This window comes from Heterodontus francisci, chromosome 14 (genome assembly GCF_036365525.1).
Source record: "Heterodontus francisci isolate sHetFra1 chromosome 14, sHetFra1.hap1, whole genome shotgun sequence".
Taxonomy (NCBI): domain Eukaryota; kingdom Metazoa; phylum Chordata; class Chondrichthyes; order Heterodontiformes; family Heterodontidae; genus Heterodontus; species Heterodontus francisci.
In genome coordinates this window covers 48,007,072-48,021,278 of record NC_090384.1, presented here as the reverse complement: position 1 = coordinate 48,021,278, position 14,207 = coordinate 48,007,072, and the positions used below count along the sequence as shown (strand labels likewise).

General features: G+C 44.6%; 1 protein-coding gene across 6 annotated transcripts in view; it reads left to right on the top strand.

Annotated features, from left to right (window-relative positions):
* Positions 1-14,207, top strand: part of LOC137377031 (glycogen [starch] synthase, muscle-like) — a 132,131-nt gene that overhangs the window by 93,719 nt on the left and 24,205 nt on the right. For all 6 annotated transcript variants that reach the window (XM_068046187.1, XM_068046184.1, XM_068046190.1 and 3 more), the window contains one exon: positions 702-828. In XM_068046187.1, coding sequence (XP_067902288.1) covers positions 702-828 — 127 coding nt within the window. The remainder of the gene's footprint in view (positions 1-701; positions 829-14,207) is intronic.

Below are 14,207 nucleotides of genomic sequence, written 5' to 3'. Positions count from 1 at the left end.
CTTTTCTTTAGAAATCTAAATGAAGAGCTAAAAAGCCTTTCATATATCTGATCTTGTCTTCACCTGATGTGCTCACAAGGGCCCCTATAGAATTCAGAAGCATGGGCACTGACATAGATTCATTCTTGGCTGAACTGAGTTCCCAAATGGACAACCAGGATGAGTTCAGCAGCAAGTAGGGTTGAGTTCTTTGAATAGTAGAATGTTACAGTGACAGAATCTATATTTTCTTTTATTTTCCAAGTTTCCTTCTGGTTTTCTCTTGTTTATCTTGTCCTTTCCTGACAGTACTCAGTATGCTAGTTGTCCTTGCCCATCCCACTCTTGTTCTTCCAGTGACCATTCATCATGTATGAAGCTTGAATGGTGAATGTTGCCAGGATATTAGACTGCAATCATCAGAGCTGAACAAGCTCCTGTCTTTAGCTGTTGTGCAGCTGGTCCTTCCAGAAGGACTTGGTGACTAGCAATCCAGAGTAAAAACCCTGCTAATTTCTCATTGTCCCAGAGTCTCTATTGTCAATTCCAGTTTCTCCAGTGCAACCCTGAATGAGATCAGTTAATTCAACACAGCAGGGATCAAATCTAGGATCTATTTGAGCTGTACCACACAGTGCAATTTCTCATTGGACCATCAGGGGAAGCTTAGGATGTAATCTTTGCCTCTGCTATTTTCCAAATGGCTTTTGTTCATCCTCCAGGTCATCTTTCATCCAGAGTTCCTGTCGTCCACTAGCCCGTTGCTCCCTTTGGATTATGAGGAGTTTGTGCGTGGCTGTCATTTGGGTGTGTTTCCTTCATATTATGAGCCATGGGGATACACACCTGGTGAGTTGCAGCCAGTATTTGTTTGTTGTTGTAAAAAAAAATAATTGTTCATAGTTTTTGGGTGAAACCAGCAAAGCAGTATTTATTGCCCATCTGTAGGGCTTAAGTGCTAACCACATAGTGTGGAACTGGAGTCAAATATAGGCCAGACTGAGTAGTGGTAGGAGGTTCCTGTCTCTAAAGGACGTTATTGAGCCAGGTGGGTTTTTAAGAGTCTGCCATTTTCATGATGCTAGCCCAGATAGAGGCCAGTTACTTTACTGACACATGATAAGCCCCAGTTAACTATCAGCATTCTGAAAGCCAAACTGAGAGTGAAGTATGGTTACAATTGTCACATAATATGTAAAGTGAGTTTAGGACAGGGGTTCATAGTAAAAGAAATCTGCTCTTAATTGGCAGTCTTACTTAGAGAAGCCACAAAATGGCTAATGAAGGAAATGGCAAAATATGGTCCTTAAGGTGATTCTCTTCTGTGGTTGGGGCTGCATCTACCTGAGCTATACCTGAAGTGTTTGATGCTGACACTGTGTGCACAAAATGAAAAGAGTTTACCTTCACCTTGATGACCACATAATTCATCAAGATTTTTTTTTTTAAAACACTTCAATCGTTGTAAAGAAACAACAGTATTTTTCTCAAACGATGGGGTTGGAAGGCAAATTTTCATTTTTATTAGAAGTTATTTATCTCTTCAGGTCTCCATATTATTTACTAGTACAAGCCTGTGAAGGCAGCAGATAACCAATTTTCAGGCTTTTAAGAATAGTTATATTTAAACCAGTCATTGGGAGCAGTATATGTCTCCTCACAACACTGGGAAGTGGTTCTTTTGAAATAAAAGCAGAAAATGCTGGAAATGCTCAGCAGATCGGGCAGCATCTGCGGAGAGAGAAGCAGAGTTAACGTTTCATGTTAGAAAAGAATTAGGTTTTAAGCAAGTGAAAGGGTGGGGGGTGGAAATTTCATATCTCGCCAAGGCAATCATATTTGTGTCCTTTCTCTCTGCGGTCACAGTTAGTCAGTACACAGGACACTCCATTACTGCCTTACCTACAAATGAAATACTTCAAAATTCACCAACAAGGAGTCCAAGCAATTCAAATGGCAAATTCCTAATTACCAGCAGAGAACTGGGTGCTGAATCCAAACCGGTTATAGCTTGAGGTAGCATTACAGTGACTGTGACATGATAGATCAATATGCTTGGGATCATTGCCATACAAAACAGAAATTTCATGTCCATCAATACGGTACAGCAAAGAATCATCCTGTTTTTAAATAATATTTTGTTCAACTGCAAATAGGACTCATCAAAACCCCTTATTCATACAAAAGCAGTTCAGCAATTTCAGACTATAATCTCTGCCCCCATTCTGTTGCCTTTTTCTTTATAGGTTTCTGTTTTACTCTTTTATGTTCTTGTTTTTGCTTTCAGGTGGCAGTTGTTCATCAGTTTGCCATTCACACCTCCTCTAGACACATCCTTTGTTTCTTTACTTGTTCCATTACGTTGCCTTTGGCCTTGCACCACCAACCCTTTTGTCATTTAATCTCTCCTATCACAGAGCTTCCCTTTTGTTCTTCTTCTCACCCTCCCCCCCCCATTCACTTGCTTAAAACCTATTACATTTCTAACTTTTTCCAGTTCTCATAAAAAGTCATCAAACTGAAACGTTAACACTATTTCTATCTCCACAGATACTGCCTGACACACTGAGTATTTCCAGCATTTTCTCTTTTTATTGTCCCCTTATTTATATATTGCCAACTTTTTTTTTTATTTCCAAAATATACTTTATTCATAAAAATCTGTAAAAATTACATTGCCAAACAGTTTCCAAACAGCACCAAAAATACAAACATTGCAAGGGAGATCAGTTTCCTTCAATACTGTCATGAGTTTCTTCCCAACCCTTCCGTTTCACAATTGTCATGTCAATTACAGTTTTACATTTACAGCAATTGAGAATATTAACGATACAGTTCGAGGGGTTTCCCATGGATCCAGCCCCTCAGTCCAACTTGGTGGGGGAACCTTACACTGTGGTCTTTCCCCATTGAGCCTTTGCTGCGGCTGCCCCAAGCTTTAGTGCGTCCCTCAGCACGTAGTCCTGGACCTTGGAATGTGCCAGTCTGCAACATTCGGTGGTGGACAACTCTTTGCGCTGGAAGACCAGCAAGTTTCGGGCAGACCAAAGGGCGTCTTTCACCGAATTGATAGTCCTCCAGCAGCAGTTGATGTTTGTCTCGGTGTGCGTCCCTGGGAACAGCCCGTAGAGCACAGACTCCTGTGTTACAGAGCTGCTTGGGATGAACCTTGACAAAAACCACTGCATCTCTTTCCACACCTGCTTTGCAAAGGCACATTCTAGGAGGAGGTGGGCGACCGTCTCTTACCCACCACAGCCAACGCGGGGGCACTGTGCGGAGGGGGCGAGACTTCAGGTGTGCATGAAGGATCTGACGGGGAGGGCCCTTCTCACCACCAGCCAAGCTACGTCTTGGTGCTTGTTTGAAAGTTCTGGTGATGAGGCATTCCGCCAAATGACTTTGACGGTCTGCTCGGGGAACCATCCGACAGGATCCACCGTTTCCTTTTCCCGTAGGGCCTTGAGGACATTCCGTGCAGACCACTGCCTGATGGACCGGTGGTCAAAGGTGTTTTTCCGCAGAAACTGCTCCACGAAGGATAGGTGGTACGGCGCCGCCCAACTGCACGGAGCGTTCCGCGGCAATGTGACCAGGCCCATCCTTCGCAACACCGGGGACAGATAGAACCTCAGCACGTAGTGACACTTGGAGTTTGCGTACTGGGGATCTACACATAGCTTGATGCAGCCGCACACGAAGGTGGTCATCAGGATGAGGGCCACGTTGGGTACATTTTTCCCGCCCATGTCCAGAGATTTGAACATCGTGTCCCTCCGGACCCGGTCCATTTTAGATCCCCAGACGAAGCGGAAAATGGCTCGGGTGACTGCCACGGCGCAGGAGTGGGGTATGGGCCAGACCTGCACCACGTAGAGCAACAACGTGAGCGCCTCGCACCTGATGACCAGGTTCTTACCCACAATGGAGAGAGATCGCTGCCCCCACATGCCCAACTTTTGTCGTACCTTGGCTACTCGCTCCTCCCATGTTTTGGTGCACGCCCCGGCCCTTCCGAACCATATCCCCAGCACCTTCAGGTAATCTGACCTGACGGTGAAGGGGACAAAGGATCGGTCAGCCCAGTTCCCAAAGAACATGGCCTCGCTCTTGCCGTGGTTAACTTTGGCTCCCGAGGCCAGTTCGAACTGGTCGCAGATGCTCATCAGTCTGCGCACGGACAGCGGATCCGAGCAGAAGACGGCGACGTCATCCATGTACAGGGAGGTTTTGACCTGAGTGCCTCCGCTGCCTGGGATTGTCACCCCTCTTATGCTCGCATCCTTCCTAATAGACTCAGCAAAGGGTTCAATACAGCAAACAAACAAGACCGGGGACAGAGGACAGCCCTGTCTGACTCCAGATTTGATCGGGAAACTTTCAGATTCCCACCCGTTGATTGACACTGCGCTACTGATGTTTGTGTAGAGCAGTTGGATATATTGCCAACTTACTTACTCATATCCCATCGCATCTAAGCTTCAGAGGAACAAAATAGTTCGAGGAAAAAGACAAACAAGAACTGAAACACAGTTTTGAGATCCTGGGAAATATTGAGTTAGAAGCAAAGTAAGGTTGCAATAGAGAAAGAGAGGATTAAAACTGATGGTGAGGAGAATCCTGCATCAGACAACAACGCTTTATCTTGTAAGAGAACATTGTAAGTTGCTTCTCCAAGATGCTTTGCATGATGCACCTTTTGTACGTACTTACTGCTTCCTGGATGCAATTAACTTCCCTACACATACGTTTTGTATAAAATAATCATCACCCTGAGTCCACTGTATACAGTCTCCATTATACAGGGGACTAAAAGAAAATGACTGCAATTATTATTTTTTTTAACATTTATTTATTTTTTTTTATAAACAAATCAACTTCAGGAGAGATTTTTTTTATTAGACACATTGGTTTCCTCTCCCTCGATTTTAGCAGTAACAAATCAAAGAACTATGCGGAAGATTATTTGAGGTGGATCATTGCGAAAAATTCTCACTGAATAGCTCGGTGTCATTAGAGGCTCATTTTGTAGGTTTCATTTCACTATTCCCAAAAAACTGTCAATAAGCACCTTTTTGAGCCCTATTCGTTTGAATGCTCGGTTCATAATTGGCCCATCAGCCTCACATTGTGAAGAAGATAAATCTGAGTATCTTGGACGGAAATGAGTTGTGACAGCTGTGTGGTAAGCTGCAGAAAGGAGTCATTTATATTATCAGTCTTGTGTCTGAACCAATCTGCTGTTGCATTGCCTGGAGAACTAAGGACGATATTTTCCTCAAATTGTTATTCATGAACTGCTTTAAACAAAAAAGGATGGTAACTAGTAAGCAGCTGGACTTGTGCAGATGAACAAAGGTGGCAGCACCGGAACATGAGTGAGTAGAGGAAGGCATTATCACTGGAAAGGGAGAAACAGCCTGTCAGGACTTTAGTGCATGACCAGGGAAAGGCAGACTGTTTTGACTTGAAGAGTCAGACAAAAGCTGAAAAGCATTGGGACGGGACTACAGAAAGTGCATTGGGACTTGAGTGGGTTGAATGGGGAGAAGTGGCACTGTCCGGGAAATGGTTAGAGTTGGCAACACCTAGGCTTGGGCAGGTGTCGAAGGAGAACTGATGACACTAAAACTGATGAATAAGGAGATGCAAGAATTTTGCAACATGCGAGTAGGAAGAGGTCCAACACTGGGACCTGAAGCATCGACTCATTTGGAGAAGTGGGAAGAAGCAGCAACTTTGGGAGGCAAGTGGGCAATTGGCTACCAGCAGTCCTCAAGTACTTTGTCAAAGTGACCTTCCTTCAAATGTTAAACTAGATAGTGAGTGTTGGCAGGATATTTAATCATAGAGAGAAAACCAGCTGAGCTTACCCAAGTCTATACAGCCTCAATTCTACATTGGATCACTGGATAATACCAGGAGTAGGAACCTTGATTGATTATTTGCCCCTCAAACTTGGGGCCTATAAAGCCAGTTGTAGCACCCCAGCTGAAATATTGGTTGAGGTTAGCTAACCCAGTACTGCCCAGAAATCAAACATGGTATATTCTGGTCTTTGTGGCTGAGTACCATATCAAGTAGAGGCCTGCTACCCGACCCGAAGCTGACGGGACCTGACGACATGTGTCTGGTTCGGGTCGGGCCCATTTTCAGGGTCCAGCTTTCAGGCTCTGGTCGGGTCGGGCCGGGCCGGACACACACTGTAAGTGCTCTGCCGGTAAGTATTAAAAATAAAAAATCTTACCTGAGTTGGGAGTTCGGGACGAAACTGAGTCTGCGCAGTCAACGGGTGATGTCACTATGACGTCATTGCGCATGCGCTGCAGCTTCGTGGAGCTTCCCAGTCGGAAGGTAAGTAAAGGGATGGTCAGGTCGAGTTGTGTGGGGACGGGTTTAGGTCGGGTCGGGATCAAGTCCGCTGTGGTTCGGGTCTGGTTCGTTTTTCACGACCTGAGCAGGCCTCTAATATCAAGTGCTGTATCTACCAATTAGGCCATTGGGAGTACCTAGTTAGGTTTTGAATTGCTAGTTACCAACAGCATTGATTTTTATCAGAGCAGACCATGATGATTCTTGGGCTTCTGGGACCATTGGAAGGGCAACTTGGATGTATAATGTAAAGTATATGGTTAAACAAGTATTTTGGAGTTGGTGAATGCTTTACCTTTAAGCATGGTGAAACCTGTACAGTCTGTCTTCTGGGAATAAGGTGGCTGGGTAGACTCCATAATAGAGCAATGAAGTGATTAATTAATGGTCTGTGGCAGAAGGGGACTTGATGAACCAAAACTACTCATTGTCATTCCTTGGTTTCTCATGTTCATAACTTTTATTCTGCAAATAAAATGTTCAAAGGTGAATGCATATACTTAGTTGACTATTTGGCATTCCAGCTGGACACATGGGGTAGATTTTAACTTTGTGCAATAGTGTAAAACACATGCTAGTCATTGGGCAGCCTGTTTTACATCTTTCTCAATTATTATTTCTATTAGAGTTAACCTACCCCTATATTTTATTATTTAGAGATACAGCACTGAAACAGGCCCTTCGGCCCACCGAGTCTGTGCCGACCATCAACCTCCCATTTATACTAATCCTACACTAATCCCATATTCCTACCACATCCCCACCTGTCCCTATATTCCCCTACCACCTACCTATACTAGGGGCAATTTATAATGGCCAATTTACCTATCAACCTGCAAGTCTTTTGGTGGTGGGAGGAAAACAGAGCACCCGGCGAAAACCCACGCAGACACAGGGAGAACTTGCAAACTCCACACAGGCAGTACCCAGAATTGAACCCGGGTTGCTGGAGCTGTGAGGCTGCGGTGCTAACCACTGCGCCACTGTGCCGCCCACTGTGGCTTGGTGGTACTCCCCCCAACAGATCAGTAAATAAAGTCAGCATGTAACTGAGCCGTACAGACCAGAAGTCCAAGGTCCTAGTCTCTGCTGGATTAGTGGATCTCAGTTCGAACGGTAGCAGGGCTACTACATTGCCCTCAACATCTTGAGCAAGAGAGAAGGGAAAAATCAGCTGGATTTCCATTCATAATCGATGCTGGAAATTGATAATTACCTGAAACCAAGATTCGGTTTGGTAATGATGCCCTCCACTGTGGAATAGCCTAATGGCATTCACTGTTGAGGCTTCTACATGAAAGATGGCCACTTGGCAGTCTACTGGAGGGTAGGTGACTTTATTCCAGCAGACGTTGAAGCTGAAAATTACTGCTTTTGGGGAAATTAAGCAGTTCCGTGACCTGAAGTTTAGCTAACAGTCGCCTTCTGATTGGCCTTAGCAGTTTAAAAATAGCTGAATTTACTACATTCTGTCTGTTTAGACCACTTTCCTATAGTTTACGTGAGCAATGACCTTAAAGGGACAAGCCAGGTTAGCAGTTAAACATCACCCATGTTCCAGAACCCAGTGTACCCATAAGCAACGTCACAGGGACCCAATAGTATTTACAAAGTACATTGAACACTGTTGGGCATAGAACAGCACTGAACCATCTCTTTAACGCCTTGAATCCATTGTCAACTTCCTGAAAATCTGCAGGAAATCTCTGGTCTCCTGCTATCTTCATGTTTTTACACTGTTTTTGATTGGGCTTGTCAGTCTCCCACTAAAGCTATGATGTGAGACAAAGAGAACCCTCACAGAATTTCAGAGCCAAGCTTTTTAGAAACAGGAAATTCCATTAGGCCCAATGAGTAGCTTCTATTTTTGATGGATGAACCTCACCTACCAACTTTTCCACTGAGTTATATACCCAATTCAATAATCTTCTGAACTTATTCCACATCTCTATTATCCTTTGAGTGAAATAAAATCTGCACAATCTCCTCTCTTATTCCAAGAAGAAGAGAAATGTAAGAAGACTGCAGAATGCTGTGGTACAGAGGGATCTAGGTATCCTTGTACATGATTCACAAAAAGTCAGCATGCAGGTACAAGAAGTAATTAGGAAGGGAATGGAATGTTGGCCTTTATTGCAAGGGGTCAGGGTAGAAAAGTAGGGAAGTCTTGCCACAACTGTACGGGGCATTAGTGAGACCACACATGGAGTAACGTTTGCAGTTTTGGTCTCGTTTTTAACGAGGGACTGTTTTTTTTCCTTTATTCTTTCACGAGATGTGGGCCAGTATTTGTTGCCCATCCCTAATTGCCCTTGACAACCAAGTGGCATGCTAGGCCACTTCAGCGGGCAGTTAAGAGTCAACCACATTGCTGTGGGTCGGGACTCACTTGTAGGCCAGACCAGGTAAAGTAAGGACAGCAGATTTCCTTCCCTAAAGGACATTAGTGAACCAGATGGGTTTTTACAACAATCGACAATGGTTTTATGGTTACCGTTAGACTAGCTTTTTTTTTCCTCATTGCAGATTTATTAATTGAATACAAATTTCACCATCTGGTATGGTGAGATTTGAACCCATGTCCCCAGAGCATTAGCCTATTGACATTACCAGTACACCACTGCCTCCCCAACCTACTTGCATTGGAAACAGTTCAGAGGATGTTCTCTCGGCTGATTCCTGGGATGAGGGGTTTGTCTTATAAGAAAAGGTTGAGCCTATACTCATTGGAGTTTAGAAGATTTGGAGGTGATCTTATTAAAACATATAAGATTCTGAGGGGCCTTGACAGGGTAGATGCTGAGAGGATGTTTCCCTTTGTGGGGGCAAATCTAGAACCAGGGGGCACAGTTTCAAATTAAGGGGGTTCCCATTTAAGAGGAGATGAGGAGGAATTTCTTCTCTGAGGGTCATTAGTGTCAGGCATTTTCTTCCCCAGAGAGCTGTGGATATATTCAAGGCTGAGTTAGATTTTTGATTGACACGAGTCGCGGGTTATGGGGTCAGGCAGGAAAGTGGAGTTAAGGCCGCAATCAGATCAGCCATGTTCTTATTGAATGACTGAGCAAGCTTGAGGGGCTGAATAACCTACTGCTGCTCCTATTTCTCATGTTCTTATTTCACTCACCATCTTGAGAGCTTTGATTTGTTCACTTTGAAGTCATCCCCTACCACCCACCATCCAACCCCCAAAGAAAGTAAGTCTATTTCCCCAACCTTTCCTCGTATTTCAAATTCCTGATACCTGGAATTGTCTTTGTTGCTTACGTCTTCGCCCCTTCCTTCCTATGATGAGGTGCAATAATTCTGACACAGTTGGTACCAGGGCAGAGGTTCCTGTTGTCAGGTGAGAAGTGGCTATTGCTTTGGAGATTTTCCTGTGGCATCTTCCGCTTAATGAGATTTGGTTTTGAATCAGTCATTCCACAATTCTGTAAAATTCAGGCCTGGATTTTGCAGTGGTAATGACAGCGAAACTGTCAGTGCTCACAGTGATTACTCCACTGAAACTGACATCAGCTTCTTTCTTCTGCACATGGGCATTTAAACCCAGAAGTCCAGAAGGTGTTGTCAGTGTTTCTACACTTCCCAAGAGTGTGCGCAGTTGAGTTCCCCCTAGACTGTAATCAATTAGAAATCACTGAACTGACAAGAACTTCTCAATGTAGTATACTGTATTCGCTGCTCACAATGTGGTCTCCTCTACATTGGGGAGACCAAGCGCAGACTGGGTGACCGTTTTGCGGAACACCTCCGCTCGGTCCGCAAGCAGGACCCTAAGCTTCCGGTTGCTTGCCATTTCAACACTCCCCCCTGCTCTCATGCTCACATCTCTGTCCTGGGATTGCTGCAGTGTTCCAGTGAACATCAACGCAAGCTCGAGGAACAGCATCTCATCTACCGATTAGGCACACTACAGCCTGCCGGACTGAACATTGAGTTCAATAATTTCAGAGCATGACAGCCCCCCACTTTACTTTCATTTTTAGTCATTTTAGTTATTTTTTTCTTCCTTTTTTTTTTACATTCCTTTTTACATTTTTTACAATCTTTTTTTGCATTTATTTCATTTCACCTTAGTTTGTTCAGTTTGCTTACCCACTGTTTTTTTCAGGTTGTTTTTCTTCAGGTTTGCACTTGCTGCTGTTCAATATTCAGTATATTCACACCTAATCTGTACTAATGCTTTGTCTTTCAACACACTATTAACATATTGTTTGCCTTTGCTCCGTGACCTTTTGGTCAGCTATGTGGCCTGGTCCAATCTGCACCTTCTCCTTTGTTATCTCTTGCCCAACCCCCACCTCGCTTGTTTATTATCTGTGACTTTTCTAATATTTGTCAGTTCCGAAGAAGGGTCGCTGACCCGAAACGTTTACCGATTAGGCACACTACAGCCTGCCGGACTGAACATTGAGTTCAATAATTTCATAGCATGACAGCCCCCCATTTTACTTTCATTTTTAGTTTTTTCTTTTTTACATTTTTTACAACCTTTTTTTTGCATTTATTTCATTTCATCTTAGTTTGTTCAGTTTGCTTACCCACTGTTTTTTTTTCATGTTTGCACTTGCTGCTGTTCAATATTCAGTCCGTTAACACCTATTCTGTACTAATGCTTTGTCTTTCAACACACCATTAACATATTGTTTGCCTTTGCTCCATGACCTTTTGGTCAGCTATGTGGCCTTGTCCAATCTACACCACCTCCTTTGTTATCTCTTGCCCCACCCCCACCTCACTTGCTTATAACCTGTGACATTTTTAATATTTGTCAGTTCCGAAGAAGGGTCACTGACCCAAAACGTTAACTCTGCTTCTCTTTCCACAGATGCTGCCAGACCTGCTGAGTGTTTCCAGCATTTCTTGTTTTTATTTAAGAACTTCTCTTACGCTGTTAGTCTCTCTGTTAAAATCCTTGAAAAAGTTACACCTTGTTGAATGAAGTGTAACTGGGATTTTAACTGATGTTAACTTCATAACTACTTCTAAATGCCCTTACTGGCCCTAAACTAATTTTATATTTAATTTCTCCATTTAAAAAAAAAAAATCACTTCTTTTAAAAAGAAAATTAAAAATTCTTTTCTTAAGCATTTGTTTATCTTAATTTAGTTTCACTATTGGTCACATTGACATTGATCACAAGTCGTGGGAGTCAGTTGCCAGCATTCGCCAGAGCTGGCGGGCAGCCATAAAGACAGGGCTAAATTGTGGCGAGTCGAAGAGACTTAGTAGTTGGCAGGAAAAAAGACAGAGGCGCAAGGGGAGAGCCAACTGTGCAACAGCCCCAACAAACAAATTTCTCTGCAGCACCTGTGGAAGAGCCTGTCACTCCAGAATTGGCCTTTATAGCCACTCCAGGCGCTGCTTCACAAACCACTGACCACCTCCAGGCGCGTATCCATTGTCTCTCGAGATAAGGAGGCCCAAAGAATTGGTGAAATAGTACTTATTTCACTATCTAAAAATTTTAATTAAAAGTGAAGGAGATTAAGTGCTTTTAACTAGTTTGCTGTATGTTAATACTTCAATGTGATTGGCTGCTACATGTCAAGAGATCCCTGTGACTTGGCGCGTGAGGGGAGGCAGTGGCGTAGTGTTATTGTCACTGGACTAATAACCCAGAGACCCAGGGCATTGCTCTGGGGCCATGGGTTTGAATCCCACCACAACAGATGGTGAAATTTGAATTCAATTAATAAATCTGGAATTAATGGTGACCATGAAACCATTGTCAATCGTCGTTTTAAAAAAAAAACCATCTGGTTCACTAATCTCCTTTAGGGAAGGAAATCTGCTGTCCTTACCTGGTCTGGCCTACACATAATTCCAGATCCACAGCATGTGGTTGACTCTTAACTACCCTCTGAAAGGCCCAGAAAGCCACTCAGTTGGATCAAACCGCTACAAAGTTGATAAGGAATGAAACCGGCCAGAGCACCCGGCATTAGCCTAGGCACCAGAAACGACAACAGCAAACCCAGCCCTGTCGACCCTGCAAAGTCCTCCTTACTAACATCTGGGGACTTGTGCCAAAGTTGGGACAGATGTCCCACAGACTATTTAAGCAACAGCCTGACATAGTCATACTCACGGAATCATACCTGACAGACAATGTCCCATACACCGCCATCACCGTCCCCGGGTTTGTCCTGTCCCACCGGCAGGACAGACCCAGCAGAGGTGGCAGCACGGTGGTATACAGTCAGGAGGGAGTTACCTGGGAGTCCCCAATAACGACTCTGGACCCCATGAAGTCTCATGATATCAGGTCAAATATGGGCAAGGAAACCTTACCAGCTACTGCCCCCTCCCCGCCCCCTCAGCTGATGAATCAGTACTCCTCCATGTTGAACACCACTTGGAGGAAGCACTGAGGGTGGCAAGGCTACAGAATGCTCTCTGGGTGGGCGACTTCAATGTCCATCACCAAGTGTGGCTCGGTAGCACCATTACTGACCAAGCTGGCTGAGTCCTAAAGGACATAGCTGCTAGACTGGGTCTGCGGCAAATGGTGAGGGAATCAACGAGAGGGAAAAACATACTTGACCTCGTCCTCACTGATCTACCTGTCGCAGATGTCCAGTATTCATAGGAGTGACCGATGCACAGTCCTTGTGGAGACAAAGTCCTGTCTTCACATTGAGGATACTCTCCATCGTGTTGTGTGGCACTGCCACTGTGCTAAATGGAATAGATTTCAAGCAGATCTAGCAATGCAAAACTGGGCATCTATGAAGTGCTGTGGGCCATCAGCAGCAGCAGAATTGTACTCGACCACAATCTGTAAGTTCGTGGCTCGGCATATCCCCACTGTACCATTACCATCAAGTGGGGATCAACCCTGGTTCAATGAACAGTGCAGGAGGGCATGCCCGGAGCAGCATCAGGCATACCTCAAAATGAGGTACCAACCTGGTGAAACTACAACCCAGGACTACTTGCGTGCCAAACAGCGTAAGCAGCATGCCATAGAGCTAAGCGATCCCACAACCAATGGATCAGATCTAAGCTCTGCAGTCCTGCCACGTCCAGTCGTGAATGGTGGTGGACAATTAAACAATTAACAGGAGGGGGAGCCCAGCACATCAGTGCAAAAGATAAGGCAGCAGTGTCGAGTGGATGATCCATCTCGGCCTCCTCCTGAAGTCCCCAACATCACAGATGCCAGTCTTCAGCCAATTTGACTCACTCCGCGTGATATCAAGAAACGACTGAAGGCACTGGATACTGCAAAGGCTATGGGCCCTGACAACATTCCAGCAATAGTACTGAAGACTTGTGCTCCAGAATTTTCCACGCCCCTGGCTAAGCTGGTCCAGTACAGCTACAACACTGGCATCTACCCGGCAATGTGGAAAATTGCCCAGGTATGTCCCGTACACAAAAAGCAGGATAAATTCAACTCGGCCAATTACCACCCCATCATTCTACTCTTGATCATCAGTAAAGCGATGGAAGGTGTCGTCAACAGTTTAATCAAGCGACACTTGTTTATCACTAACCTACTGGGTGACGTTCAGTTTGGGTTCCGCCAGGGCCACTCAGCCCCTGACCTTATTATAGTCTTGGTTCAAACATGGATAAAGGAGCTGAACTCAAGAGGTGAGGTGAGAGTGACTGCCCTTGACATCAAGGCAGCATTTGACCGAGTGTGGCATCAAGGAGCCCTAATAAAACTGGAGTCAATGGGAATCAAGGGGAAAGCCTTCCACTGGTTGAAGTCGTACCAAGCGCAAAGGAAGATGGTGGCGGTTGTTGGAGGTCAATTGTCTCAGCTCCAGGACATCACTGCAGGAGTTCCTCAGGGTAGTGTCCTAGGCTCAACCATCTTCAGCTGCTTCATCAATGACCT